Source organism: Lagopus leucura, unplaced genomic scaffold (assembly GCF_019238085.1).
Source record: "Lagopus leucura isolate 7727_CA_CO unplaced genomic scaffold, USGS_WTPT01 Super-Scaffold_100033, whole genome shotgun sequence".
NCBI classification, from domain to species: Eukaryota; Metazoa; Chordata; class Aves; order Galliformes; family Phasianidae; genus Lagopus; species Lagopus leucura.
This window is the reverse complement of record NW_024962282.1, coordinates 6,159,801-6,187,499: the sequence shown is the minus strand read 5'-3', so window position 1 is coordinate 6,187,499 and position 27,699 is coordinate 6,159,801. Positions and strand designations below refer to the sequence as shown.

Here is a 27,699-nt window from a genome sequence, read left to right as displayed (position 1 = left end):
GAAAGTTAGTAATAGCAACCATAGCCTAAGTTATCAAAGCAGCATGTTATTAATTAAAGCATTTTGGAGTAGTGAATAAAGCCAATAACCTCTTAATGCTCACCACTGCTTTAATTAGGAGCTAGTAAGCAGCAGTGAGAGGCCAGAACACTCTGTGCACTCTTACCTTGGGGCTGCTCGAATTTTGGCGCTGCAGTCAGGGCATGCTGCCGTGCTGAGAGTTGCTCCTCCCCACTGCCACATCACATCCACACTGATGTCCTGCAAAGACTAAGAGCCAACACCTCTCTGTGCAAAACTCCCTGCGGAAGCACCCCTCACATGCTGCATTTGTTCACGTGCTTTTATCAAATTTTATTGAACAAGATGTGATTTTTCAGTCATATTCAAGTGCAGAAGCTCCAGTGTGTTCCAAATTTCTCCAGCACAGAGGGAACACAGATAAACAAAACAAAACAAAGTCCTTCCAAAGGCAAATTAAGAGTTTGTACTTTTTCAAGGCAATTAAATAAACCAAATGAGGGATCATTCCTTTTTTCAAATAAGAGGTAGGGAGGCATGGGGAAAACAGAACAACAGCAAATCTAATTGCAGCAACTATTCTTAATCCATCTCAAGAGAGACGATGAGGTTCTTGTTATCCACACAGTGGAGATTTCAGTCTGGCAAAATCTAAGCTTCCTCAAGCTGGAGGAGGCTCCTGGAGGGAAGGCTGCAGTTTGCCTCTTCCATCCGGATTTCTCAGTCTCTGCGTTATCCAGAGGTTTGCAGTAGGACTGGAAGTAGGCAAACACTGTCACAGTATGAAAAAGTCTTTCAGAAATGAGTTTGTTCGTAAGGACAGACCGCTGCGTCAGGCCGCCGATCCAGCCGGCTGCACCACACTGCCATGGGGTCAGAGGTAGGTGTGTTCAGACAGAGACCTTCTCCATCACATTGTCTGCCACATGCACATCATCAGCCTGCACTGTCACCGCGTTGGCCTCACCACAGATGTGCTGGTGCTCCTTCCAGTCCTGCAGGGAAGAGCAGATGGAGAGGCCATGAAGAAACAGCCCAGAGATGGGGCACCTGCAGCTTCTCTGGGTAGCTCATGCCAGGGCCTCACTGCCCAATGAGTAAAGAATTTCCTCCTCACATCTAACCTTTACCACCCCTCTTTTAGTTTAAAACCAACCCCCCTTTCTTATCACTATCTGCCTGTGTAAGAAGTTCCTCTCCCTCTCGTCTGTAAGCTCCCTTTAAAGGCTGAATCTTCATGGAGCAGTTATAAGCTGCCTCAGAGGGAGACCAGCACATGACCACTTGGTGACATTTCCCAGCACGTTTCATACTGACAGAACAATGGGGTGAAATTACTGTCTTTGAGATGCTTGGGGACAGTAGGCAGATTTTGTCATTTATCTGCAAGAAGCAATCATTCATTCTTCTGAAATTTCAGCCTTCCTGCTGTGCAGGGATGGCCATCATTATGCTCTGGTATAGGCCAAAGAAACAGTCAAAATTCTTCAGCTGCTCTGTTCAGTTGACAAAGAATGAACCTGGACAGGTCACAGAAGCTGTAGCTAAACCAGATTATCCTCTTTTCTAAAGCAAGAGGTGTCAAGGGTCTTTGTAAGGAACCTATGAGCAACACAAAGCCTTGCAGCTTCCTCTTCTTACCTGTTTCTACCTCCCATTTTAAAGTTATACAGTTTGAGTGTGCTCAATTCATCCTATCATCCATACCAGTACAAATAATAAGATGAAGAATAAGAAAACTGCAGCTTCAGTGGCACAGGATCAGAGGTACTGAGGAGCATGCAGCTTCCAGGGAGCAGCTGGGAGGGCTTGTACAACACTCCCACCAAGCTCACCCCACATTTTCCACAGTGAGGCGCCCACGCCTCACTGCTGGTTGTACTCACACTTTGACATCCTCTTTCAGAAGGGGTGTGCAGATCTTGGGGCCGTTCCTTACCTGTTTGACCCACCCCAGCACCGCACCCTGGCTCACAGTGACCCCCTACTCCACAGCATGTTCCTGCCTGTGCTGCGCCCTCAGCCCGCACGCAGGCTGACTCCAGTGTCATGTGTTCCCTCTGCACGGCTCCACCTGCAACTCAAAGACACTCTTGTACCTTCCGCTGACAGAAAGTGGAGCAGTAGTTGACTTTATGGCATCCCGTGCACTCATTCATTGCCTCGCGGCCACAGTTGACACACGACTGCTGTGAAAACAAGAAGCAAAGGGACCACATCAGAGGGAACAACAACGGAGGGGTGACTGCAGTGAAGCAGAAGGCAGAAAAGTAAACGTAAGATTGTAAGAGGAGCACAAGACTTAAACCCAGAGGTTGAGGTAGCATACAGAGATTGAAAATCACATCTGGTTTTTAAAGGATGCTTCTGTGTCTAGCAATTTAGTCTTAGGCTGGTGACATCAATTAACATAGCCTGTATCGTTAGGTGGAGATTTGCTGATCTCCATTTTTTTGATTGGCCATCCCTTGATTGGCACAGCAGGAAAGCTGAAATTTCAGAAGAATGAAAATCTGATTATTTTTTTATCACAAAAGTAAGTACGCTGCAGAACATTCCGTTCCCAGCTCATTAAGTTACTGACACATTATTAGCACATCAGAGCTAGTCTGGCACAGGAAACTTTCCTCAGCTTGAGAAGCACCATCAGTGCAGGGCCCAACACAAGCACAACTCAGTGCTGCAGACTCACTTTTCTCCTGAGCACTACCATCCCAGTCATCGGCGCCCCGATCAGCACCGAGCTCATCACACCACTGGCTCACAGCACATCCCAGTACCTACAATTAGCAGATGGTGTGACTGAACCACAGTCGTGTTCCTGATGTACAGCCATAAACGGAGGCTACCAAAACAGGGCTTGAAACCCAGCTTACAGGGCAAAAAGGAAAAACCAGTTGGTGCTGCACTGCCATTACTTGGAGCTGCCTCAGACTGACTAACCTTTCCAGAGGACCATAAGGGGCTGTGAAAACATGGAAATAGAACACACTTTGCCAGAGCAGAGCATGTGTCCTGCCAGGGAAGGCTCAGAAGATGAGGCCAGCCACAGAATATATGATTTCTGGACCTTTAAATGCAACAAGACTAAGGACTCCTCCTAAAAAACGACTCAACCAGAGCTTACCTTGATGATGATTTCTGTTTTCCCATCCACATCTTCTGTTTGTTGAAATAACTGGTTCTGATATTGCTGCAAGGAAAAAGCACAGCAAGCGTGTCATTTCACAGCCAGCGTATGCAACAAGGGCTTGAAAAGTGAGGTCTGTACGGAGGCAGTTCTGTGAGGACCAAAGGGAACCTCACTCCTCCCTTACAGGAGAGGGACTGTGTGTCATAGTGCAGTCAGGTGAAGAAGCCAGGCATAACAAGCTGACAAACTGTCAATTAAGTACATTTATTCAAACCTTACTCCATCCAATCTTAAGACATGTGGCCTCACTGTGTACAAAGAACTGCGTCCCACAAGAGACAGTGACAAGTTAGCAAAAGAAACCCAAGGAAATAGGGCCACGTGCCATCTTCCTGGGGAAAGTTATGAGTTGAGCCTTGTGATCCTGATCCGCCAGCAGACATGGGAGAATCCTGTGGGGTGGAACAGCCCAGAGGATATGAGATTGGGTTAGGAGAAAAAAATCAAGACAAAATTAACACACTCAAGACTCCAAAAACAACATCAAACATAACGACTATTCTTCCTTTTAAAAAAACATGATAGGGCTTTCAGACACTTTATTCATTAAACAGCCCTCTAAAGGTGAATTTTAAAGTCACTCTGGATGTGCTGAAAATCAAGTCCAGCTTGGTGCTCCTGCACCTTGTCCTGCCATGCTCAACAGCCAGTGCTGCTGAGAGGCAAAGTGCTCAAACAAAGGGATGCAAAACTAGCCCCGATTTGGTTACATGCAAAACCTGATCTAAACTCTGTGAGGAACAGTTAGAAAGTAAGGAAAAAAACAAACCCTCACCCTCAAGCAAAGCAGGTTTGTCAAGGAGTGATATGACCTAACACGTAAGGAGATGAAAGGCTTAACTGAAGTGCCTCCATGACCTGACATCTCAGTATTTAGTCTCATGTGAAATTGCAACGTTGAGAACCTTTTTTACCATGACACAAAGTTGAGATAAAAATGCTCTTCAGGGAGATGGAGGAGGAGATGGGGAAACCTCTTGCTGTTTGGTGCAGGAGCTATGATCTGGTTCTACCACGATTAGACAAATAGGCAAGATCAAGCTTATTACCAAGACAGCACATGCACTTTACAGTGCTTTTAAACTTCTTTTTGGTGAGAAGAGTGTATGCACATGTGCCAAAGCATTGTGAGATGGCATTTCTTGAAAATCTCTTCATAAATATACCCTGCAACTACAGCCCCTCTGTGACACCGGCACAGAGATAGTCATTGGGTGGAAGATGCAGAACTCCAGTTCTGAGAGCTGCCACAGCTCCAGAGTCCACTGCATCCTTCATAAATGTGGCTTATCCTGTTTTCCAGTGGGATTGCCAAAGAGAAGCCGAGCAGAAGTCCAGCCACCCCATGTTTGTCAGACCCACGGCACCCCCTTCAGCTCTGCTCTGGGTCCCTGAATCTTGCTGATGGAAACATAACTCCCTTCTACCTCCTTTTTATCTTTGAGCCCTCTGGTTCTGCCTGGCCCATGGTGCAAGTCACTCACTTTGTTGAGAAATTGTGGAGAAGGGGAAGGAGTGGGAACAGAGACAGTCAAGCCAGACACACAGAGATTTCTTGCAAAACCATCTCCAGCAAACTGATGAGCCCCAGCTCTCAACCATTTCCACAGCTGCTTTGGAGGATATGTCATTACTTGCTTACCAGAACTACTTTTCGTAAGTGCCCGATCCTTTTTAGATTAATTTCATGCTCTCCAGCCCCAAACTGTTCTAATCTGTCTAAAAAAATAATTCTGATGGCCCAGCTGTTAACAGATTTAATCTTCCACCTTGTTTTCAAATGGACAGGGCTGCATAGGCATCACTGCATCACAACAAGACAATTGCAATTAAAACACTTGTCAGATTTCAACCCTGATTTTATCTTTATACTGAAGATCTGCATCCTCCAGCTGTGTTGTACAGCACAGAACTTGGTGGGTTCATGTGTGATCCCCCTTCCGAAATTTATTTGATACAAACAACAGCTTAATGAAGAAGAAATTACATTTCCAAAGATCTTTGTGAAAAGTACAACCTTTACTCTGCTCCTTTGGGGCCAATCCTACAAGTGGTCAAACATCTTTTCCAAGAGACCCTAAGCCTTTCTTGCCCTATACACCCTCTTCCTAATCGTTTTCTTCTCCCTTAATTAAGAACTGCAAAAATCCCAGCAGAAGCCAAAGGATCCAATATCCTCATCTACAAGCTATTTAATTACAACAGGGCAGAGCTCTCTCTGAACAGCTGCGCAGAGTTCTGACACAGCAGCTGTACTTAGTGAATCCCATGCAAAATGTTGCAATTCTATAAAGCCTACAAGTATTTTGATATTTTAATTTTGTGTAATGATGCATTTTAGATAAACTGAGCTGGAGAGCTTATGGCTTGGTTTTCTTTTAGAACCACCACTCCTCAAAACTTCCAAATAACATTGATGTTATTGATGGACACTCTTGGTGTCCCTGCCAGCACAAAGCCACACACAGGCTGAGCACCAGCTGCATGTTTACTCACTGAAAGCATAAGGTTTATGGCATCCACATTTCCCAAACAGAGCCCATTTCGTGTCTGAACCAACTCTGTGAGGGCTCTGCTCGTTAATTAAGGAGCTGTCATCATCAAGAGTCACATGAGATGCTGCAGACAGCACATACAACGTGAAAGGTTTATTCAGCCTCTTCCTTAGGCTCCAGGAACTGTTCTATTTTAAAAGAAATGATCGCAAAGGAGATACTCTCACAAATGCTGGAACTGCATATTTTGGGGTTACAAACTGTACATATTTCAAGGACTTGACTGGTTGGAGCCTTTCTATAACTTCTTTTACCCAGACACCCTACCCTGATCTTTTGTTATGGCACACAGAGAAATTAAAAAGGACAAAAAATAGCAATAGAGCACATGTGGGGACTTCCAAATTACAACATCTCATGTCTGCCATTCTTTCACATCTGACAAGTGTATTTTTGGGTATTTTTTCTAATCTTACACAAAGACAGGCTTTTATATTCCACTTCTGTGCAGCCCAACCCTAAATACGCAATGCTGCCCAGCTCAGCACCTCTGTTGCTTTTGAAGATGCTGTCTCTAGGTAGGACCATGCGTTTGGAAATGAGATCAATCTGCAAAATTAATTAGACAAGCCGTCTTAAGAAAGAAAGGTGACTGTTGATGCTTCTAAATTATGCTGCACTTATTTGTTATGGTTCTCATTTGCTATTTTTAGCAAATCCTCTTCCTGCTGCAGCTACTCTATGATGCTGGCATTTCCACCTTCAAAATCTCATAGGAAAGGGGAATGTTCCTAACACCCCACTGACAAGTCCTTGATAACACCATTAGAAAGTGGGAGCGGGATGAAAGAGTGATGCCTGCTCTTTGACTTCCCAGGTGACGACAAAGTCTGCAGGCAGCACGAATCACTCTTCTGCTCCAGGAAAGCTTACCTCTTACAGGGGAAAAAGCTTACCTCTTACCTTTCAGAGCTCTGTGACTCCCACAAGCACCTAATGCTGTCATTAGAGAGTACAACTTGGGGCCTCTTTCTCTGAAGGGCAGGTAAAGGCTGTGCTGTCCTGAGCCTCTGCCTCGCTCTTCTGCCATAAGGCATCACTCCTTAGCAGGGAGGGATGCAGACAGTTACAGGATCAAATGCTCTTCAACTCAATATCCTCAAGAAACAGGATGCTGACTGTCTGCACTGATATGAAAACCAAACATACATATGATTTGCAGTCATGGCATAGAAGTTTGTGCATACAGTTAGGAACAAGCTTGCTCCCACTAACAGATTTCATTAATCCTGCCCTGTATGCAGTCACTCTTCCAGGAAGAGCTGAGTCTACAGCTCTATTATAATTTAATCTGTTGTAAAGCCTTTGCTCTGCAGCTCAGATATAACCATACAACCTTTCAATTCTAAATTTGTAGGAACACACTGGCACAACTATGTGTTAAATGGGTCCAAGAAAAATCAGCAACACCACAAAGTAAGGTGACACCTCTTTCCGCCCCTCATACAACTCAAAAGACAAAAGAAATGGCTGGACCAGAGACAGAAAGGAAAAGAGACTTATGTTACAAACCACAGAAGTTTTCACAGAATTGGAAAAACAACTCTGACCAACACAAAGCAGACAGGAGATTATTCAGCACTCACTGTAACTGCTTGCAGTGCCAGGTGTGTACCCAGAAAACTCATTTTTCAAAAAACATGGAACACACCGGAATGGATTAGAATAGCTACCTGCAGGATTGCCCAGCTGCTGGCACACAGCAGCGAGCCTGAAAACTATTATTTGGACATTTTAAAATATAACGCTGTGACCAAGGGGGAACCCATGATAAAATAAGAGGGGTAAGACTCATGAAGAGAGTAATTAGGAATTCACAGTTACAGGGAAAAGGACTTCCTCCAGAAATAAGCACGTGGTCATCCTTGCCTTGTGAAGTCAGCACTTAAAGATCAATACTGAGGAGTGATTCTAACTCCTGTTCATGAGGCAAGAAGATACACACTGAAGTGAGCAGGATTTGGATCAGAGGGTGAGAAGAATGGACTCTGAAACACTGCTTTGAGAAAGCTCCGTAAGGATAAACAGAGGGGATGACAGCATGTTAACTGGAAGAGCAGAGGGTAAAGTTAAACAAAGTAAGATGTCTATCTATAAAACGTCAAAGCTTTTGTGCTGTCCCACAATCTACTAAGCTTTTAGCAGCCCAAATCTGGACAGCAGCATGAATAACCACTCTATCCAGACTGAAGGCAAGGGAGAATGAGACTCCCAGTCTTACACTCTTGCACATCAGGGATGCAGTGTACAGAAGAGTTCAGCAGTGACAACATGGCAAAGAACATCAAAGCTGCTGCAGGGAATGTCATAGGGTTCTCAGCAAAACCTTCCCACACACATTTCTTCACAGCCTCCTGCTGCACACTCCTGCTATGAATGCAGTGGAAAGCTGACATTAGCAATAATGTAACAGCAAATAGTGCCCTGCACAGAAAGGGAAAGTTCCTCAGCTGTCAACAAGGGCAGAGTCTCACAGTACATTGCCCCTGTCCAGCCTCTCTCAAAATCACAGCAGCAGCTGGGAATCTGGGAGAATGAGAATGCATTCAGCAGCACATGGAGTTAGGTGTTAAGAGGAACCTAGGGTCTCTACTATGCATTAAAAAAAGGAGAAAAGAAGGGGAGAACAGGGCAGACCTGGCAGATAATTCCCTACTGAGTAGAAAAGGGCTGCTGGGTAAAAGCCAACACTTTCATCATGCCAGCTGGCCTTGCAGTCTTACTTATCACAGGACACAAGAGAGATCAGCTTCGCTTGCACAGTGCTCAGTGGGACAGCTCTAAATTTTGCTGGTAATCTTCCCAATAAATTCCACAGCTTGCTGCTCTTATTACCTCTCTGCCTCTTCAGGCCATCAAAAGCCTATCTGATAGCCCTGTTCACTTGAGAGAATGAAAGCAGCCACTGCAGGGCTGAACACTCACGATCTTCCCGATACCAGGACACATGGCAAACCATGCCTCCTAAGTGTATGAGTGTCTGATAGCAGAGCTCAGGACTTGTAACAACAAACAACTGATATTACTGCTACCCACAGCTGCTGGAATCCCAGGTACTCTACTCCTTTTTCTACTTTGGGAATAACTTACCTTTTTCTCTGCTCTCAAGACATTAAGAAACAATTTATAAGGGTTACCAGAGGTTACCCAGTGGAAAAAAGTGAGGTACAACCCATAAAATCACAGAATCATTACAATTGGAAAAGACCTCCAGCACTCTGCCGAAAAGATGCCCCATCTCACCTCCTGTGGCGTAATTACCTCTTTTCTCTCCACATCAGCTTGAATCTTGGCTTGTGTGACAGCGGCCTCGCGGAAGGAGGAGCTGGCTTGCTTGGCCTGCTCGATGAGAGACTTGAGCTGCTGCGCCGTGTTGAGCAGCGAGTTGACCATCTCTTCCAAGTAGAGCCAGCTCCGCTGCTCCGTCACTTCCAGCCCGTTCACCACAGCTGGGGATATGGCTTTGGTGGGGGTCTGGGGGGGCACCGACAGGGCAGGGATTGGGGTCAACACTGAGCACAAAAAAAGGAACATAAAATACAAACAATTAGGGTTTCCATGGGTTTCCACTGCGTTTCCATAAAGTGATTTTCTTGCTTTGTTTTGTTGCAAGGTTCACACCTAACACTTCCTGAACTCTGATCTTACAATAACTGTGGCTGACAACTGGGATAAAACCAAGACAGTTATCATTACTCCAGATTACATGTATGACACAAACGTGCAGTCTCCAAAACCACCAGTTTGGATGCTCCTAAAAAGAAATCCTCCACTGCTGTAATCTCTTTGGACTCCTTCACTTGTTTTCTCTTGTATCATCTAGAATGACACAGATACAAAGATGAATGTTAAAGAAACCCAGCAGTAGTTCTCCTAAGCATACAGAAAGGCACATTAAAAGACCCCCAAACTAGTGAGGTGCTGCAGCCTTTGTTTTTTCACACCCCGACCGTGGCCCTGCCAGTAACTACAGACTGAGTGTTATCAAGCAGGAAGCCACCAGAAAAAATGTGACCTCCTCTCCTGGTACCTAATCACACTTTCCTTGCTTAGCCCTGAGCCCCTCTCTTACTGTGGCTCTGCAGTCCTCCATTTTCCAAAGGCTGCACCAGAAAACCTGGATCTAGGATTCCAACAGGATGCAGTTCCAGCTCACATCAGTTAACAAATCCAGGAACAAATTTCATCTGGCTTTACTGGGTTTGATTTTCCAAAATGAAACTCTTAGCAATAAATACTCATGCAAATTGAAAGAATCCACAGGAGATAAGGGAATAAGTCCAAAAGCACTGTACTGTCACTGTGTGCGGGATGTGCAAAGTTTTCAGACAGCACTGAAGATTCATCATACAGGTGAGCTGATATTCTACACTCAACGGCCCTTAATTAAAACAGTAATTTTGCTCCATTCCCATGAATTGGCGTAGAACTATTTGCACTTCTGTATGAGTCAAGAGAAATCGGTCTTTTATCAGTAACTGTTTGCAGAAGAATGTTTTCCTCTGCTGCATTTTCAGAAGAGTATTTATCACAGCACAGTATTTGATAACTTATCTAACAGGAATTACTTCTGACTATGCATTTTAGCAGAGCTGTATCAGCCAAGAAAAAGTAATGATCTTTGTTTCATGGATGAAAAATAATCAATGTTTAATTAATAGCATCAAGAGCTGAGTGAGGCTTAAAACCAACAAGATTGCATTCTGGACAGAGCAGGAATGCATTCTGCTGCTCTGTATAAGTAAGAAAATGAAAGATCATTAAGTTCACGTGATTTAATTACATCTGAAGAGATATCGACCTGAACATCAACGTATCCTGTCCTACTGAAAGGCACGTTGCTTCTTGTATCATCTTTTCTTTTTTACAGCAACCTGCCTGCAGCAGGGCAGACTCCCATCACCTTCGTTAACCAGTTTCTATCATTCCAGCACAGGTGTCAGCAGTAAAACTGACATGGGACACAAGAGTAGCACAGCAAACCTGCTCCAAACTGCTTCCACCTTAAGCTAGTGGATTCAAAAATATATGTGGAAATTTTCAGAAAGGCTCCTACAGTCTGGCTTTAAATCTAAGTGAGGAGATGGCTTTCTTGGATCAAAGATTAAATACATACCCACCCACAGCACCCAAGCAGTGACAAAATCTTCGAAGCAAAAGCCTTCTGAAAGGCAGCTTCTGAGCAGGAAACAACATTTAGGAAACAAGATCACAAGTAAGAACCAACAAATCAGAATGTCAATAACAGAGCGCCTAAAGCACGGGGGAAGAAAAATCTCTTCATCCAAATCTTAACTGTGAAACTCATAAGGAAAAAATTAAAGTTTATTCCTGGCTCAATCTCTACCTCTTGCTGGAAAAGAAGGTTACCACCTAAATCCAGGCACTGCTAATTGTGACTAACACTAGGGACACAGAGCATACCGATTTTGGGATGAGACGTCGGCAGCGCAGCTTCAGGGAAAGGTGAAATCTGACAGTTGTCCTGGTAAGTCGGGTAGTGAGGCTCTGGGTGGGTGACCCGGCACGGCTGCTGGACGTTGGTATCCTGAACTGCAGGAGAACAGCAGCATTACAGATCACTGCATGGCACAGCTTTCACGCATGTCTGAAACTTCTTTCGCCAATTTGGATTGGCTTTTTGTTTTCACGTTTTCTTCAGGTTCCTATTCTCTGTGGTAATTCCAGAGGTTGCAAATGAGAACCAGCAGCAGGATTTCACGTGGACACCAAGCAAAGCAACTGTGCACTGATTTCAAGGCTTCTGCAAAGATTATTGCCAGTCTCCTCCTCACACACTTTATTTTACACTGATAGAAGGACTTCAAGCTACTATTCTCAGAGGATGCTAGCTCTCTCAGCTGCTCCTGCAGAACCCACAGCCACATACAGGAATTAGACTGAAAGAGCTGAAATTTATGGTAAGCATTTCTATTTTCTTGGATTTATTCTGCTATTTTCTAGCATATATTCAGTGTTTTCCACTCGGTTTAAACACTTTTTTGGGCAGTATTTCAGGATGAACAAGTAGCAAAAAAAAAAGCCAAAAAAACACAGAGATAACCATAAAACCGAAGAAATCAACAGAGGTGTACATAAGCAGCTGCAGCATCTGGACGAGACATTCAAACTTCTCTTGTGACAGCAGGTTATGTACAGCATCTGTGTAAGCTCTTAAAATTAAAATCCTTCATGCAGCATACAAGAGGCTTCTTTTTTTCCTACCTTCTCATGGATGTCAAGCAGGCATGCAGCCCAATCCTTACCAGTGGCTCCTGTGAAAACATCCCCCTGGGCTGGACTTTCTGAGATAATTGCTGTGGCTTCCACCGTCGACGTGCGGTCAAAGGTGAGAGCACCAGAGGTAGTGATCTGTCCAGAAGGAGTCACGGTGACTGGAAATAGCAGAAGCACTTTCATAATCAGCACTCACTGCTCAGGCCTCGGCTGTCTAGCTGCTGAGATCCCTGCTCCCAAAGTCACAGAACTCACAGATCAGTCAACGGGATGTGACAGCTAAGTTTGAATTCCCCCCAAGGCCACTAACATCAGAAATGGGAATAAAAGCCCTGCACGGCTTCTCAAGACATCGCTGGCCCTAATATACTACAGAACTTTAAGAAGAATGGCTCCTACTGCTTGAAAATTAATTCAAAAACCCCTTGGATTACAGCTAATTCCATGACAGTTTGTTTACTGGACAGGTTCAACTGTCCATGTACCCAGAGTGATATAACCATGCTCGGCCAGTGCAGGGACCAAGTCACAAAGAACATCTGGATGAAAGTAGCAGTGCAGCTCCAACGTGTTTAAAACCCTTTTTAAGCTGGGTTAGTCCAGCACCACTAAGGGGCTGATGCTGTGGAGCACTGCTCAGCCTGAAAAACCTTTTTACACACAGTTCAGTTCTAAGACACTGAGCTACATTTTTGTTTCTGAGGAAAGATGTGGCTGCCAACAAGACAAGCAGTGCTGCTCCCTCCCAGTGTTAGCACAAGCAAGCATGCAGTCCCCAGCAGCACATGTTCACAAAACAGTACAGACTAAAACTGTTTTGGGGAATGGAAGCAACAAAATCTCTGCAGAATCCTTATGCATTTCTCCTCCTGCTGTTGCTAGTAATCTAATCTTACACTTGGCTTGCTCAGTTCTTTTTTGTATTCCTGTTGCTTTATTTGCTTTCTCCTCAGCTCACTTTGTAATGTTATTGTCCAGATGATGAGAACAGGAGGACAAGAATGTGACAGGGAACCTGTGAGTTGGACCAGCCTGCAAATTAATTTCTGTTCTCACACAGATGGTTTGACTTCAAAAACATGAAGTGACAAAGCGAGTCCTGAACGCCAGAGAGGAGCCTACAGATGAAAGCATCACCTTCTGCCTCTTTCGCTAACGGCTTCCAGACTGTGGATTTCATTACAGTTGCTCAGCGTCTACTTTTCCATGTATTTCAATAGCACAAATCTTACCACATGGCCTCACCAGATATTAAAGGATATAGAAAAGGAAGCACCAAGAGATAATACATTTTTCTCAGTTGACCCCTGGTAATACAAAAAGGTATCTAGCTCGGCCATTTTTACCAGGAGCAAAGAACCTACATGTAGTAGCAGCTGTGGCAGGAAGCAAAGTGATATTTTTGGAGGATTCCTTCTTGACTGGATTTGCAGACATTTCATTTTCTTTTTTTCGTCGTTTATATGGTACAAAGAGTCGAATAGGTCCACTCTAGGGGAAAAAAAGGAGAAAAAGACATCAGCTGAGGCACCTCTTAGGGGAATATCTGTTCACTCCAACCTCTCCAGATGCAGCTACAATTAAGCAATAAGTATTCCCATGGTAGATTTGTAACAATAGACCAAAAAGTTTCTCTTGGACCTGCAAACCAAAAAGCCTCTATGATTAAAAAAGTTGCACTCAGATTCAGCTTTTTCCCACTGTTATGAGAAGACAAGAACTGGGCAAATCCTTCACTACTGATCCAAGGGGTTGAAGAAAAGAAATAAGAGTGAAAGAAGATGGGGAGCATATGGATTCAGTTCTAGACAACAAGGAAACCATCCAGTTCACAGCAGAAGAGTACAAAACAGTGCTTGAAGTGAAGTTAAACACTGCTGCTTAATAACTCTAGCATCATTTTGGAAAAAAGCAAGCAGCCTAATATGGAAACACTCAATACTTGTCAGTGCTTCTAGGACACTCCCGACCTGCTCACAGATGGCCGTGGCAGCTTGGTTGATGAATTGTTTTTAAACTAATGGATATAAAACCTACAACTCACCAGAGTCATGTCATCACAGCAGGCAGCACAAGTACAAGAGGCAGCGTGAGGATTTAAAATCCCATCCTGAAATTGGAAGATTACAAATTCAACATCAGGCGCCAAAAGCAGCGAGAGCAAGACTGTGCTCTGCTCAAAGATTCTGGCAGCTCCCAGGGAGAAATAAACACTAATTCCCTTCTGGGGGGCCCTATACAATAAAAGAAAGGCCAGTTCCCCTCAACCAAATCAATAAGTTGCTTCTCCTTCACCCCGCACACAACTCTGAACACAGCTCTGACTGCAGGGCACTCTGCCCTGCCCCTTCCAGCAGACAGAAGAAAATAAACGTAACCTTACATGAATAAGGCACTGCAAGGGCCTCCCAGCATAGCGAATGCTCCTCTTCCAGTCTTTGCTGCTGGCTCGTCCTGCCATAGCTTCAAATTCAGTGGGGCTGTACCAGTTGTCCCCTTGCTTAATGCACCTACCACGGCCTCCTGTATTAAGAAGAAAAAAATAAAAGCATTAGTAAAGGCTAAGGATTACTTTTCAATTTTTCTAAGGAATATTGAGAGGGGCTGGGCAATGACGAGCTGCATGAAGTTTAACACGCATATGTGCCAGATTCTGCTCCTAGAACAAGGCAGTCCTCTGCTCTGTGTACAGAGTGGGGAGCAAAGGAGGGAGAGCAGCCCCAGAGCTCTGCAGGCTCTGGTGAATGGCAAGTTGGACTTGATGATCCTTGTGAGTCCCTTCTAACTCAGGGTATTCTGTGACTCTATGAAATTACTGAGCAAGTAATGTACAGCAACTACCCAACCTGCTCATCTGCTGCTTCCCATTGCTGAAGGATAAGCATGCCTGTTTCTTAGCCTGGCTGTGACAATGACTGTGCGTGAAGTGAATTCCAATTCTGTGAATCAGAATAGGCTACGTAGGCTATTCTGTAGGCTAGAAAATATTACTCATTCACATGTAGGATAAGTCTTTCTTATCCTACCACAAATTTAAACCTTTCCATAATTTTTGCAAAAATTTCTAATCCATCTGGTCACGAAGTAAACTCTTTCCACAAAGCAAACGCTGTGCTATGCAGTCAGGCTTGCTGACAGTTTCTGCAACGGCTTCTTCAGCTTTCCCTCAGAGATAAAAATGAAGAGAGAGGCTAAGACAGCTAAGGAGGCTCATTAGAAGACAAGCTCTCTACTTTCCAATCCAGCAGGGATTCTGCAGAGCTTTGTAGAGACAAGGGTGTACTTCTCAGAGGTCCACAAAAAGAACATTGGAAGAGTCAGCCTACTATTGGGAAGACTCACTGTACAGCAGGCTGTATCTTCACAAATTAAAAGCCTCTGAATAAAGAACAAGGAAGCAAAAGGGAAGAGAACAGTAATATCCATGGGACTATGCTAACTAGGAAAACATACTTATTTTCTTCATGATTGGCCTTTAAAGGCAATCTGATTAAAAAGAAAGTGCAGTAAGTGAAGAAGGAGCCATCTTCCTCACACAAAAGGCTGTTTTTACCTGAGCCGAGTCTGTTTTTGTACAGAATCCCACTGATGTTCCGGCACCTCACTGGGAGCTCGTTGTCATACACAGACGGGTCCCAGTTATATTTGGTTCCAGTTTTTTCTTGGACAGTTGCTAAAGGGGTAGGAGGAGATTGCGGTCCTTTGGGGAAAAGGAAAAAAAAAAAAAAAAAGGAAGATGACAGCAACCAAAAGGCACAGTGACAACATCTTCACACGTAGTTTGGCTGGGCCAAATGCATCCCGTGGTCAGCATGCCACAAGAAAATTGCTTGGAACAGATGCTTGATGTAAGCTAGAGCCATGGGTCTGCCCTGCCAGCCTCAAGAAGTATAACATAAAGTAACACTCTGAAAATGGCTGGAAATAGAGCAATAGAAAACAGGCTTTTAACGCACGTTAAACACTCAGGCTGTAACTTGCAGCTAGCTGGATCACTTCCTAGAGGACAACGGGCAATGCGTAATTGCCTGCAAAAGGCTTGTCATGCCATCTCGTGGGCAAAACGGGGACTGCCAGGCAGCTGGGAACAACCTTGATGATGAAGGTCACCAGCTACAGTCACAATTAAATTTTAATTAGATTTTAAATTAATCAGCAAAAGGCCTGAATGAAGACAAAACCATCTCAACCAAAGGGCTCTTTATAAAGAACCCAGGTATTAATCTCCTAGTTCCAGGCTTTTATTATCAATACTAGAATCGATTTGCTTTTGGGGGTGGGTTAGGAAGGCATGCAACAAATGAAAAAGCAGTATGTTAAGAGGGGACAGACTGTACAATGCAATTTCACGTCGTGTGTGTGATGCTTCTCTTGTTTTTCAGTCACACAAATAAAGCAAAGAGGAAGCTGGAGAAGGACTCTCAGATTGCCTTATACCTGGTGTGAGGGGTGCTGACGGCCCCTTCAGCCCCGTGGTTTCCACAATGCTGCCGTCTGTGTGAACAACTATGAGAGTGGCTTTCTCAGTATTCAAGCTGTCCCCAATTTGGAGGGCCGTTCTCCCAGACTACAGAAGAAATAAAGGAAAAAATAAATAAATGAGTACTCCTGCAGATCTCTGAAAGGTACCCTAAGACACCATTAGTTAGCAAGTATATTTTTGAGCTTTCAGCCAACCACGTCGAAAGGTTACACATCCCAGGTCATCAGCTCCATGACGGAGTGCACGTACATGGGTAGAATGGCACAGAAAAGACAAAGGGAAAGCACTGCAGGTGCCTCATCTGATGGCTCTGTGGCTCAAAGCCTTGCAGCATACACACGTTCTGACCTCGTGTGCACGCCAATGAAGTCATGGTGCTCCAAGGCTCCTGGACGAAGGGCTGACTTACCAGCACGTGTCCCGAAATGGATGCTGCATTTGCCACGGATGTGGTGAACACGTTGTCTGCAGAGGCACCAACGTTGGCCACTGTTACTGTGGTGACTTCTGGAATGCAAAATAGAAATGAAGCAAAGCAGACCCAGTATGTGAACCCCATAGAAGTACATTCCCTCTTTTTCCCATTGAGTGTCAGTCAGTGCAAATATTAATTACTATTCTCTGTCAGGCTTTGGGTTGAGCAAAGCTTAACCTGTGATGAACTAAGAGGGAAAATGTTTATTTATTCTAGAACCATTCTCTTTTTATTAAAGCAGGGAACGGGCAGAAGAGCAGAACAAACTGAGCATTTTTAGGCTCCGCCTTACACCTGACCCAGCGACCAACGCGTGGCTGCGTTTTGATATGACTTTTGAACGGGAATTTTGCACACAGGGCCACAGTGACTTCGGGCGGGCCGCTGCTGGTCTCTCAGCGCGGTGAAAGAAGCGAGAAGGCGGCGCTGCCCGTACTGAGGCGGCCCCGGGCACCGCGGAGCGCGGGCTGCGCTGAGGTGAGCGGCGCATGCGCAGTGCGGCCCGCGCTGACCTGCGAACGCGGCGGCCTCGTCGGCGCTGGGCAGCGGCTCGGTGCCCATCTCGATGTGCTCGGCGTCCGCCGCCATCACGGTCACGGCCGTCACCTCCTCCCGCCGTTCCGCCTTCCCCTCCGAGCTTTGCGGTTGCTGCCGCTCGGGTTCTGCCGCCGCCGCTGCCACCGCGGCCGCCACCGCCTCCGCTAAGCCCAGCCGCTTGGCCGCCGAGTCGGCGTCCTCCATGCGAGGACGGGATGGGAGGGAGCGGGGCTCAGCCCGCCCGAGCAGCCCCGAGCCCTGCCGCTCCCCCCCGCGAGCGCCGCCGGTTTGGGGGGGGGCGATGCTCCGAGGTCGCTCGGGCGCTCCCGCCGAGCGGTGCCGAACGTTTCCGACTGCGCTCCCCGGGTCGAACCGAGCGTTTCCGATGCGGCCCGAAGTGTCCCGAGTCCTTTCAGGCCTCGTCCGAAGGGGCTCGGCGCGTCCCGAGGCGCCAGGGCCGCGCTTCCTGCCGGCGGCCAATCGCAGCGCAGGACGCGGCCGAGGCCGCGGCGGCGCGGCCCGAAGCGATACCTGACAGCTCCCGAGCCCGCCCGAACACGGCCGAGTCCCCGAGCGGTCCGGCCCGCGGAGTCGAAGAATTCCGAGTCCGCTCGAGTCTTTTCCGATCCCGCCCGAAGGCGGGTGAGGCGGTCGCGAGGAAAGCCGAGATGTGCCGAATCTTTTCCGAGCGCGCCCGAATTCCCTTTCGCCGTCCCGAACGGCGGCTCCCGAACGGGCACTGCCCGAAGCCGCCCGAAAGCGACCGAACCGGGCCGAGCGCTCCGATCGCAGCCGAAGGGAGAGAGGCGGGGCGGCACGAACGGCGCGGGGGCTGCCGGGATGCTGGAGGACTGGTGGGTGGCGGGGGAGGGGGCCGGCATGGCGGGCGTGCGGAGAGGTGAGCGCCGTGCAGCGTTGCGCCTACGCGGAACCAGCAGCATTTCACACTGTAACATGGCGTGCCTGTTTGCACTGCGTTCCTAAACACCTTAACCAGAGCTAACGGGGGATTCGCCGGGCCCGACTGTGAGGGGAAATGGGCCTTGGGACGCTGGTGGCAGTGCGATGGTACAGCCACGTAGGGCCTACGGCTCTCCGTGCCTCTGGAAGGGGCTGCGGCTGTTAAGGGCTACTTAGTAGGTGTTTTCGTGGGCTATTGCTGTCGTATGGTAAGGAAATTCTGGGCAGAATGTTGCTGCAGTGCTTTTGGTAAATATTTGGGCTCATCTTATGCTCTCTTTTTTCTTTTCAACGGAAAGGAAGAACTTCATCAGTTGTATCCTTTTTTTTAGTGTTTGTTACCCTGTGAGGCTTCTGTCACCACCACCCACATGAAGCACAAGCTCTTACCCAGCCTGCAGGCCTGACAGAGGGCTGGCCAGCACTTTCTGGTCGTCTAACTCATTTCCTTTGGAAGCAAGGCTGCAGATTGACTTTGTGGACGTGCAGACACAAGGTTCACTCAGCACACTGCAGGCAGCTGTTTCTGCACAGCCAACAAGAGGCAGTAAAGCAGCTTCCTCTTCTCACTCTATCTTTTCCCATGATCTGAGTAGCCTCCTAAAGGAGACACCCTTGTCTTCAGAGATTTCCATACTTAGAACCCGTTCAGTAATTTTTTTGTTCCACCTCCCTTCAACTGGAAAAACACAAAAACCTGGTTCTGTTTGAATAGAGATTCTCTGGGAACTGGAAGGTGTTCACTGGGCGTGGGTGGGTGCTCTCTTCAAAAACCGGATGGGTTGTTCCTGTAAAAGGTGCCTGGGATGAAGAGTGCCTGCTTAGAGAGACAGTATCTGAGAAGGACTGAGGAGAGAGGTGAGGATAAAGAATGCCTTGAGGCAGCTCAAAGAAATGAACTCTGTACTGATAAGTTCCTTGTATAAATTGCCTTGTCTTATTGAAGACTAAGAAAAACAACTGGTATAATTTTGTTTTAAAAAGCACATAGGAATGGCCAAAACTTTCTGGATTCTTTGAGCCACGCTGCAGCTTTCCCATATAGCAGCGAACCCCAGGATGCCCTTCATGCTTTCTGTATTACATTCATAACGTGCTGCTGTGCCTCAGGAGCGATGCCCTCAGTGTGTGTGTACCTGCTATGTAGGAATTGTACTTGCCCGTTGGGAGGGTGGTGTCCTGAAGGCGTCTGTTGGGTATCTCATATAAACTTAAGCATTTAAATGGCTTTCGTGACCAAAGAGAGAGATGGGCTGGTAATTTAGTTTAACTGCTTGGTTATGAAGGTATTCTTCTGGGCTGACTCCAGGGGGAGCCCCGGTAATGAATTCAGAGCAGAGGCATAATTTTACCTTGTTTTTCATCTTAGGATGGCTGCAGGTGAGAATATTCTGAGCCTGTAAGTTCTTCATATTTGTACATTGGTGTTTGCCATGTTCCCTGCCCTTCAGAGGCATTTTGAGGATGTGTTAAGGATTGTGGATATTTCAAATACCTTCAGCAGAGCCAGGTTGACAGAAATAACTGGAGCTAAATATCACCTCATACAACGCTTTGTTTTGTGAGCAGTGAATTAAGAAAATCTATGTTACAAATTTACATCTCAAAGTTGAGCTTGTGGCCTTTCTCAGACACATTACAAAGGCTGAGCTCAGCTCTCAGACTTTCCATCATGCAGGCAATAATAGGGCTTGTCTGCTTCACAGAGCCACGTATTTTCAAAAACGTGGAGGAATATCGGAGCATGCCAGCCCTCTGCCAGCCAACAGGTACAGAAACTGTCAGGGGAAATGCACGCATGCACACTCTCCCCTCATTTCCTTAGGCTAATGAATATCCCTCTACAACCAAACTAAAATAAACCTGAAAAGAAAAACCAAACGTGCAACAGCAAGCTGTTGTCCTAGCTCCTGGTGTTTGCAGTCTCCAGTTACTTTTTGAAACCTACCCCATAGGCCAGGCATAGTTGAATCATTTAGTATAAGGAGGCACAGAGAATATTCTGAGGTTACTAGAAACTGGTTATTTTATGAGATGGAGCCCACCTAACTCCTTAACAACAGTTACCAGCTCTCATCTGTTCCTTTACAGATTTTATTTTATATAAATGGGTTTTATTACATCTTTTACTTCGTGGTGACACTTGCGATGATTATTTATAAAAGTAAGTTGCAACCAAAAGTAAGCTGCTTGGTTATGAGGCATTTGTGTCTTGCTGGTATCCTTACTGTGTTCTTCTGGCTTATTTATGCTGTGCTATTCTACAGGTCAAGTTTTCAGTTATCCAGATGATTTTTTGGCTCCTGATCTTGCATTGATCTGCATCATGGCCGTTCTGGAAGTGCTGCGGCTGTACTTGGGTATGTCATGCTATCACTGTGCCTTTTCAGGGGGAATAGAATCTTTAAGCATTCATCGTTCTGAAATAGAGTTGGGTGTGAGAACGTGTCAGTTTAGCAGGCAAGCAGATTTTTGGAGGCTCATTCATTTATGTTACTAAACTTTATCTGGTCGACATATTTGCCTAGAGGGTTGTATAGAATTTGCTGTCATATGATGTATGATCTGTAATGCCATATGAAGACAATAGCAGGGCTGTCAGGCAGCAGTGTAAGTGGGACAGCTGGAATGCTGCTATGCTGTTTACCATCAGTGCTGCTCATGAGAATGAACATGCTGAAACACAGAGATTTTTGTACAGTGAAGCGATACAGCTCCTTTCAGCTGCTCCAGAAATGTACAATGGTAACCAGATGGCTGGAGCCTTGTGGAACAGGTAGTACTAAGGATGGCCCTAAGAAGCCCCTGGCTGCCACCGTGACTGCAGCTTTGCCCTTCGCTTCTTCTAAAGACACATGTCACTTCTATCGTCTTCATTTCAGTATGCCAGAACAATGAAGAGGGTTTGCTTGGAATCCTACTAATCTCTATCCAATGCTAGCTGAAGTCCTTTCTTTTAAGCAAGGTTTAAAATTACTATTAAAATTTGTGCTAAATATTCCTCAGATATTTACACAAGGCGGGTCTGTTGAACACAGCTGCGTTGCTGTAGGGCTGAATGCATAGCCTGCTGCCTTAAAGCTTTCTGCATTTATTTGCTTGGAGCCTGATGGATGAGTAAAAAGCAGGTTTGAAGTCTCATGTAATTAAACAGCAAAATCTACCAAGGCAAGCTCAGAAATAAGATGTAAGGAAAGAATAAGTGCAGCTTCTTCGCAACATTAGGAACTTGAAGTAGGAATAGATTACTAGAGTATATAGAAGACTCAATTGTGTAAGATTTTAAAATCAGCATTGGATGTCCTTAAATGCTGTCACATTGCCACATTGGATGTGGGGCTGAGGGTTGTTGGGGGGAAGTCTCATGCTTAGCCAAGGTCAGACTGAGCAATCAGAATGGTTGCGCCTTCAGGACTGCTTGTCTGTAGTAAGAAAAGGCAGGTTTTTTGACTTGGAATGTCAGCTGGTTTCTCTGCATTCAGATTAACTTCAGTCAGCAAGAAATGGGTTGTCCATTGATCTTTGGGTTTATTCTTAAATTTACTGACTGTGCCTTGATTCAGGGCAGTATTTCTACGTACCCTGAACTGTTACAAATAGAGCCTTTTTTGAGTGTTGTCTCAATAAATCAAAGATTCATATCAGCTTTTTGTTTCCCTCCAAGGTTCAAAGGGTAACCTGACAGAAGAAGAGGCTCCATTAGGGCTCAGCCTTGTGATAACGGTCGGAAGCATGATTCTATCTGTGTATTTCCTGACATGGCAAACTTACGTGCTCAAAGCAGATGTCATTATAAACACTGTTCTTCTCTTTATATACGGGCTCGAGTCAGTACTCCAGGTGTTGTCCATTGCTGCTTTTGTTGGCTAAGTCCTAACTGTGACACAGCACGTTTTCAACACGTTTCTTCTTTTAAAGAGAGTTTTTATATTTCAAGGATTTAATTATTCTGCATATCAAAATTTTGTAATGCTTCCTCCTGTTTAAATGACCTATTCTGGCAGAGATCCCCCCGAGCAGGAGGTAAGATAGCCTTTCTACCAGCTGTGTTACACAGCTCATCAGTTAGCGTTCCTCAGGGATCGATATTAAATATTAATTCCCAATACAGAATAGCAGCCAATGCTGCATGCCATTGAGATTGCCTGAGTTTTCATGGCGTAGAGCAACACCACACAAGCAAAGTGACAAGGAACTGAATGAGGCCAGCGTCGTATGGACTCGTTTCCTGCATACACGTATGTGTTTCAAGGCACAGTTCTGCTTTATCACACATCTGCTCTCATTTCTTTTCAGCCCCCAGTGGTAATTTCCCTGCATTTAGTAGGGCAGTACCTGATTGGTCCCAGTGGGATTGGGTTGAACTGAATTTTGCGCCTCGGAGAGCTGAGCCACAAGGTTTGGGCAGCTGCCTCTTACTGACATGGAGACCAAAGACAGTGGTGTGAGGGTCTGGTTGTTTAAACACAGCAGCCCAAAGATCAGCATGAACATTCACCCTTCTGTCCTGTTTTAAAGTCCAAAAGAGGCTGTCAGACGCATTTATATTTAGTCTTTAATGTCTTAAGTGCCACAATTCTGCAAAAATGACTACATTCCAATCCCTTTTATTAAATCAACTGTGTAATTTCCTGGGTTTTTTTTACTCTATCAAAAATATATAATAATGTAAAGCATGGGAGCTTGTGGTTTTTGGTTTTTGTTTGGTGTTGGTTTTTTTTTTTTGTACAGGCAGGTTTTATATTCAGAATTTCTTATATTTATTTATTCAAATAAAGAATGTATTAGATCTAAGAGTGTTTGAAGTACAGTGTTTTGTTCAAATCCTAGGGCACGGCTACCTACACAAAAGGGCGAGACTGGATGTGTGCAAAAACCTTCTGTTCCTGCTGCTCTTTGTAGCTCTTTCTGCACTGAGGAAGAGTGTTTGAGGTTTGTGCTAATTGACACTAGCCAGGAGCAGGAAAAAACGGTGGTATAGGCCCAGTACCACCTTAGCTACATTGGTTTTTCCTTTGCAGTGATGGAAGAAGGGAACAAAATACGCCAGAGTTCCTGTAGAAGCACCCAGTTTCATCCTTCAACATAGCTGGGGGAGAGCTTGCAAGCCAGGTAATGCCAGCTTCTGGCTTCGTCATGCTGTCCAGCAGTCAAAACCAAAACACACACAGTGTCACAGATCTCCTCAGGCCAGATCCTCATCATATTCAAGCCAATGGCACAAACAACCCTCTGCTGATCAGCAGTAGCAAGGCTGCACCCAGGAAAGCAGCAAAGCAGCAGAACTGGGTGCTAAGCAGCCAGGAAATTGAATGGCCAAATGTTTCTGGGCTTGTGCACAAATCAAATATCCACCCATTCATTCTTCTGAATTTGCTTGGCATAATGGAATGCACTCATCACATATTTGTTACAAAGACTGACAAACATACCTACCTGGATCTACCCTGCTAATGATGAACGCATTCCAAGCAGAAGCCCTTTCTGATGCATACAAATAAGAGAACAAATTTTTCCTGGTATCTGTTTACACCTGCCCTGTGCAGAGAGCTGGACACAGAAAGACTGACAGGTTTTAAAGGCAAGTGCTGAATGGAATATTTTTTTTACCTGAATGGAGGTGATAGAGTCACGTGTCAACTTCAAGTTGCAGCCTCTGTGCTTTGCTTTCTGTGTGTGCCATGGTGCTCAATGCAGGCAAAATATAAAATCGCAGCAGTAGAGGGAGAAAAGTCATAACAAAGTCATTGATGACATTTGCCAGACGTAAGATTGGTGGAGTTTTAATTACAAGGCCCAGCCCTTCTGAAACAGGATGAGCAAGTTGGATGGAAACAGCGTAAAAAATTGCGAGGAAGCCACGTTTTGAGGAGCTCAGTATGAGTGTTGTTTGCGAGGAAGAAGTCTTTGTTCTCAAGCCATCATAGGGATGTCTGCCGCCAACCTGATTTAAAAGGCTGATCCCAAGGAGCACGTTGGCCTCCTGGGATGTCACACTCAGATGCTGTGAGTGATAGGGCTGTATCGGTCCAAAGCTCTGTGGGATCTGAGCAAAGGAGTCCAGAATGCAGGCAGCAGTGCAGCAGGGTAATTCCCCATCTGGTGATTGCTCTGACCAGCACCAGGTGTTGCAGGGAAGATGTAAGAAGCTCATTTGTGGTTTTCTTCCCAGAAGAAAAGTTCCCTCCTCTGCTCAGCAGTTAGAGATCTCCTACAGGGCACAGCACTTTGCCTATCTTTGTAATGACCGTGGAGCCGAAACTGCCACATAATGAGGTGCCTTAGCGTGAAACAGCTTCTGCAAGTAAATCCCTCCAACGAGCTGTTTGCACCCTGGGAGAGCGAGCCCAATCCAGCAGTCCCACAGCTGTAGCAGCGTACCAGGCCTTTTGCTTTGCACTGCTGCAGGAACTGGCAGCCCTTCCCCTCCTCGATGCTGTGACATTTTCCAGTATGGCCATCAGCTCGATGAGCTAATCCCATCCATTTCATAAATGCTTAAAAACTAAGTCAGATGAAACGAGGCGCCCTTTGCAAGCAGCAGTCTGCCCACAGGAAGCCTCTGAGCTCCAAACCGCACCATTAGACACTAAAGCACAGTTCTGACATCCTTGCAGTGCGGTGGCAACCCAAGGGATGGATGGGCACAGTGTGGAGCTCAGCTGACACCACGGTGCCTCCAAACCTTGCCTGATGCCAGCAAACCCTTCATTCCCCTCCTGAGCTACAGCAATTGCTTCGCCTTCCTTCTCCCAAAGGGAAGTTTAGAGATCACAGCCCCCTCCCCAGCAGGGTACCCCAGCAGGGCTCCTCTCCTCACCCTGCTCTGCTCTGGAGCCCTTGGGGAGGACGCATTGCCCTCTGTCCACGTCGGGGCATCTGTCCCAGATCTTTCAGCAGACACCAGGGCGGTGAGAGCAGGCAGGAGCGAAGCTGGCGGAAAGCAACCCGCGGCAGCGCTGCTGCACAAAAGCTGCCTTGTTCGCCCCACCGGGCACAGCGTCCCCTCCCTCACCGGGATGGAAAACCCAGCTCAACGCTCTCCTTCATCACCCCCGCCTTCCTCTACCTCCCCATGGGGTACGAAATGTTCTCAGGCGAGAAAAACCTGATGTTTAACACGTTCCCCCCCCTCGGTTTTCACTCAGCGAAGGCCCACTGCACAGCTCCCTGGGGCCACCGGCTCCTAGTTATTCAGTAACCTGTTGCTCCGGGTCCCAGCTCCACCTCTCGCTGCCTCCACATCCCTCCCCTCCTCTCTCTTCTGCCAAGAAACCTCTGTCACCTGCTCACAGACAACCGGGGCGAGTGGCACGGGGACGAAAGGGCAGTGCAGAGGTGGAAGCAGCGGGACCCCAGGTCGGGGCTCCAGGTGGTCTCTCTCCTCCATCCCTGGGGCACCAGTGAAGCAGAGGAGCTGGGCTGCCGGAGAATGGCAACAGGATTGCACTAGGAGGGCACGGCTATCTGGGACAGGAGCGAGAGGAGCCAAGGGGACCACTGGGGATACGAGGTGCTGCTCAGCATCGGTGAGTCTCTCCTTTTGAACCCTAAAACCACATATCCCCCCACCCCCCAGCCCTGGTCCTTCACGGGGGATTGAGTCATGGAGGGCTGTGATCAGAGGGGGCTGTTGCTGGGAGCACTGTAAGCGTGGAGTTTTATATCTATTTGGGTTTTTTAAGAGTGGGGAAAAAGTAATTTTTCCAGCGTTACTTCTGGGTTTATTTGCCGTTCTTGTACGTCCCTGCCGGGCCAGCTCCAGTAGGTGGCACTTTCCTGGCAGCAAAATGTCTGTCCTGCACAGAACAGGGTCTTTTTTCTTGTTCTTAACAAAGTACAGAGAGCGTAGGATCAAGCAGCTGCTTGCTTGCAAAGCTCAGGAATTTGTGCTGTTTGGCACCAGGCTCCTCTGCAAACTGCTGCTTTTGGTGACCTTGGCAAATTCTTTGCCTTGGTGCTGAGCCATCCCTGTGCACAACAGCTTTCTCTTCTATCACCAAGTTCGAGTGCAGCCCTCCTTCCCCTTTCACTCATTTGCTTGGAAAACACCAGTGCAAACTTCACTGAGAACAAGGCTTGGGGGTAACGATGTGACCAACGTTGCTATTTCTGAGCACGGAGAATAACTGTGAGACAAAACAATAGTAAAACATGGTGATTGCCCTGCTGTAATTAGGGCAACGGGGAGTAACGCTTGCATTGCTGGGCTGCTCTGAAATGCTGCATGAGGCACAGATCTGTCATGCACAGCAGCTGTTTGTCCAGTAGCTCTCTATGCGGCTTCTGCGAGGTCCATCCCTAAAAAAGGGCTTCTCTGAGTTGAAGGAATGGCAGCTGATACTCAGACCCTATCTGATGCCCCACAGGGAGACCCACACAGTACTTGCGAGTGCCACTCACAGCTGTGCATTCCCAGCTCTGTTCTATCCTGCGATCGATTTCTCAGTTGACAGGAGAAAAATCAGCCCTTAGCACACACACAGGGCAGACAGGATCGAATCCCTTTAAATTGCAGCTGGGGAGACGGGGTTGGCATCCAATATGGGAACGCGTCTGTAAAGTGGCAAAGGTCCTCGCTTTGCCCTGGAGGAAAGCAAGGTTTAAATTGGTGCATGGGATAATGCAGGATGAGCGTGTTAAGTTCATAGGGACAGAAATCCAGAAGAGACCCCAATGGGCTGAAGGACTGAGGAGGTTTCAGTTCTTACAGACAAAGAAAGGAGCAAAACGGGAAATGTATGAGTTGGCTTGTGTGGGCTTGAGAAACATCCATATGAAATAAGTCCAGGAGCAAGGCTGAGCACACGGGGGGAGCCGTGGGGTGTTACACCCTGAGGGCTGGATCATAGAATCATAGAGCCATAGAATGACATGGTTGGAAGCGACCTTAAAGCCCATGTAGTTCCAAGGCCCTGCCGTGGGCTGGTTGCTCCCACCCCATCAGGCTGCTCGGGGTCCCATCCAGCCTGGATTTGGGTACCTCCAGGCATGGGGCATCCACAGTTTCTTCTCCACACCGTGGTCCCCCTCTGTGTGTTCAGTCAGGACTGGTTTGTGGGGTTAATGACAACTCAGCCATTTTCCCTTTGTGTGGGGCTGAAGTCCAGCCCCATGTCTGTTTCACATAACAGCCATCAGCAGGACTGCTCCCACCTCTGGGGCAGGTGTCAGTGCATGCCCTTTGGCCCATGAGTTTGATGTCATCGTTACCAATAAAATTAATCACCCTCTAAAA

At 46.5% G+C, this 27,699-nt stretch overlaps 3 protein-coding genes across 7 annotated transcripts in view; 2 read left to right on the top strand and 1 right to left on the bottom strand.

Annotated features, from left to right (window-relative positions):
• Positions 1-333: 333 nt before the first annotated feature.
• Positions 334-17,705, bottom strand: DEAF1 (DEAF1 transcription factor). 4 transcript variants are annotated; one of them, XM_042881884.1, is made up of 13 exons: positions 17,477-17,705; positions 16,899-16,996; positions 16,444-16,573; positions 15,560-15,706; positions 14,390-14,529; positions 14,051-14,116; positions 13,371-13,497; positions 12,036-12,164; positions 11,194-11,322; positions 9,031-9,281; positions 3,149-3,214; positions 2,121-2,210; positions 334-1,016 (listed from the first exon to the last, which is right to left on the bottom strand). In XM_042881884.1, exons 1-13 carry the CDS (start codon positions 17,703-17,705, stop codon positions 912-914), a joined length of 1,707 nt encoding a protein of 568 aa, XP_042737818.1. In that variant the 3' UTR covers positions 334-911. The 4 variants fall into 4 exon arrangements, with proteins under 4 accessions (XP_042737818.1, XP_042737819.1, XP_042737820.1 ...); XM_042881885.1 differs by having other exon boundaries at positions 2,121-2,207; XM_042881886.1 differs by lacking the exon at positions 2,121-2,210.
• A 313-nt stretch (positions 17,706-18,018) lies between these two features.
• Positions 18,019-23,255, top strand: TMEM80 (transmembrane protein 80). Of its 2 annotated transcripts, XM_042881888.1 has the most exons (5): positions 18,380-18,399; positions 18,761-18,777; positions 20,532-20,625; positions 20,729-20,821; positions 22,126-23,255. In XM_042881888.1, exons 1-5 carry the CDS (start codon positions 18,381-18,383, stop codon positions 22,329-22,331), a joined length of 429 nt encoding a protein of 142 aa, XP_042737822.1. In that variant the 5' UTR covers position 18,380; the 3' UTR covers positions 22,332-23,255. The 2 variants fall into 2 exon arrangements, with proteins under 2 accessions (XP_042737821.1, XP_042737822.1); XM_042881887.1 differs by lacking the exons at positions 18,380-18,399; positions 18,761-18,777 and adding an exon at positions 18,019-18,355 and having other exon boundaries at positions 20,553-20,625.
• A 2,445-nt stretch (positions 23,256-25,700) lies between these two features.
• The window catches only part of EPS8L2 (EPS8 like 2), a 41,928-nt gene continuing 39,929 nt past the window's right edge, over positions 25,701-27,699 (top strand). The window contains exon 1 of the mRNA XM_042882098.1: positions 25,701-25,990. The gene's annotated coding sequence lies outside the window, so the exon portion shown is untranslated. The remainder of the gene's footprint in view (positions 25,991-27,699) is intronic.

What these genes read in the sequence shown, in the direction of transcription:
- DEAF1 (XM_042881883.1), bottom strand. Translation starts at nt 17,705, where the DNA reads ATGGAGGACGCCGACTCGGCGGCCAAGCGGCTGGGCTTAGCGGAGGCG. An exon ending in CGAGGCCGCCGCGTTCGCAG is followed by an intron (nt 16,997 to 17,476) that starts GTCAGCGCGGGC and finishes TTTGCATTCCAG; the next exon opens with AAGTCACCACAGTAACAGTG. An exon ending in GTCAGCACCCCTCACACCAG is followed by an intron (nt 15,707 to 16,443) that starts GTATAAGGCAAT and finishes TTTTCCCCAAAG; the next exon opens with GACCGCAATCTCCTCCTACC.
- TMEM80 (XM_042881887.1), top strand. Translation starts at nt 18,170, where the DNA reads ATGTGCCGAATCTTTTCCGAGCGCGCCCGAATTCCCTTTCGCCGTCCC. An exon ending in GCCGGGATGCTGGAGGACTG is followed by an intron (nt 18,356 to 20,552) that starts GTGGGTGGCGGG and finishes GTTCCTTTACAG; the next exon opens with ATTTTATTTTATATAAATGG. An exon ending in AGTGCTGCGGCTGTACTTGG is followed by an intron (nt 20,822 to 22,125) that starts GTATGTCATGCT and finishes TTTCCCTCCAAG; the next exon opens with GTTCAAAGGGTAACCTGACA.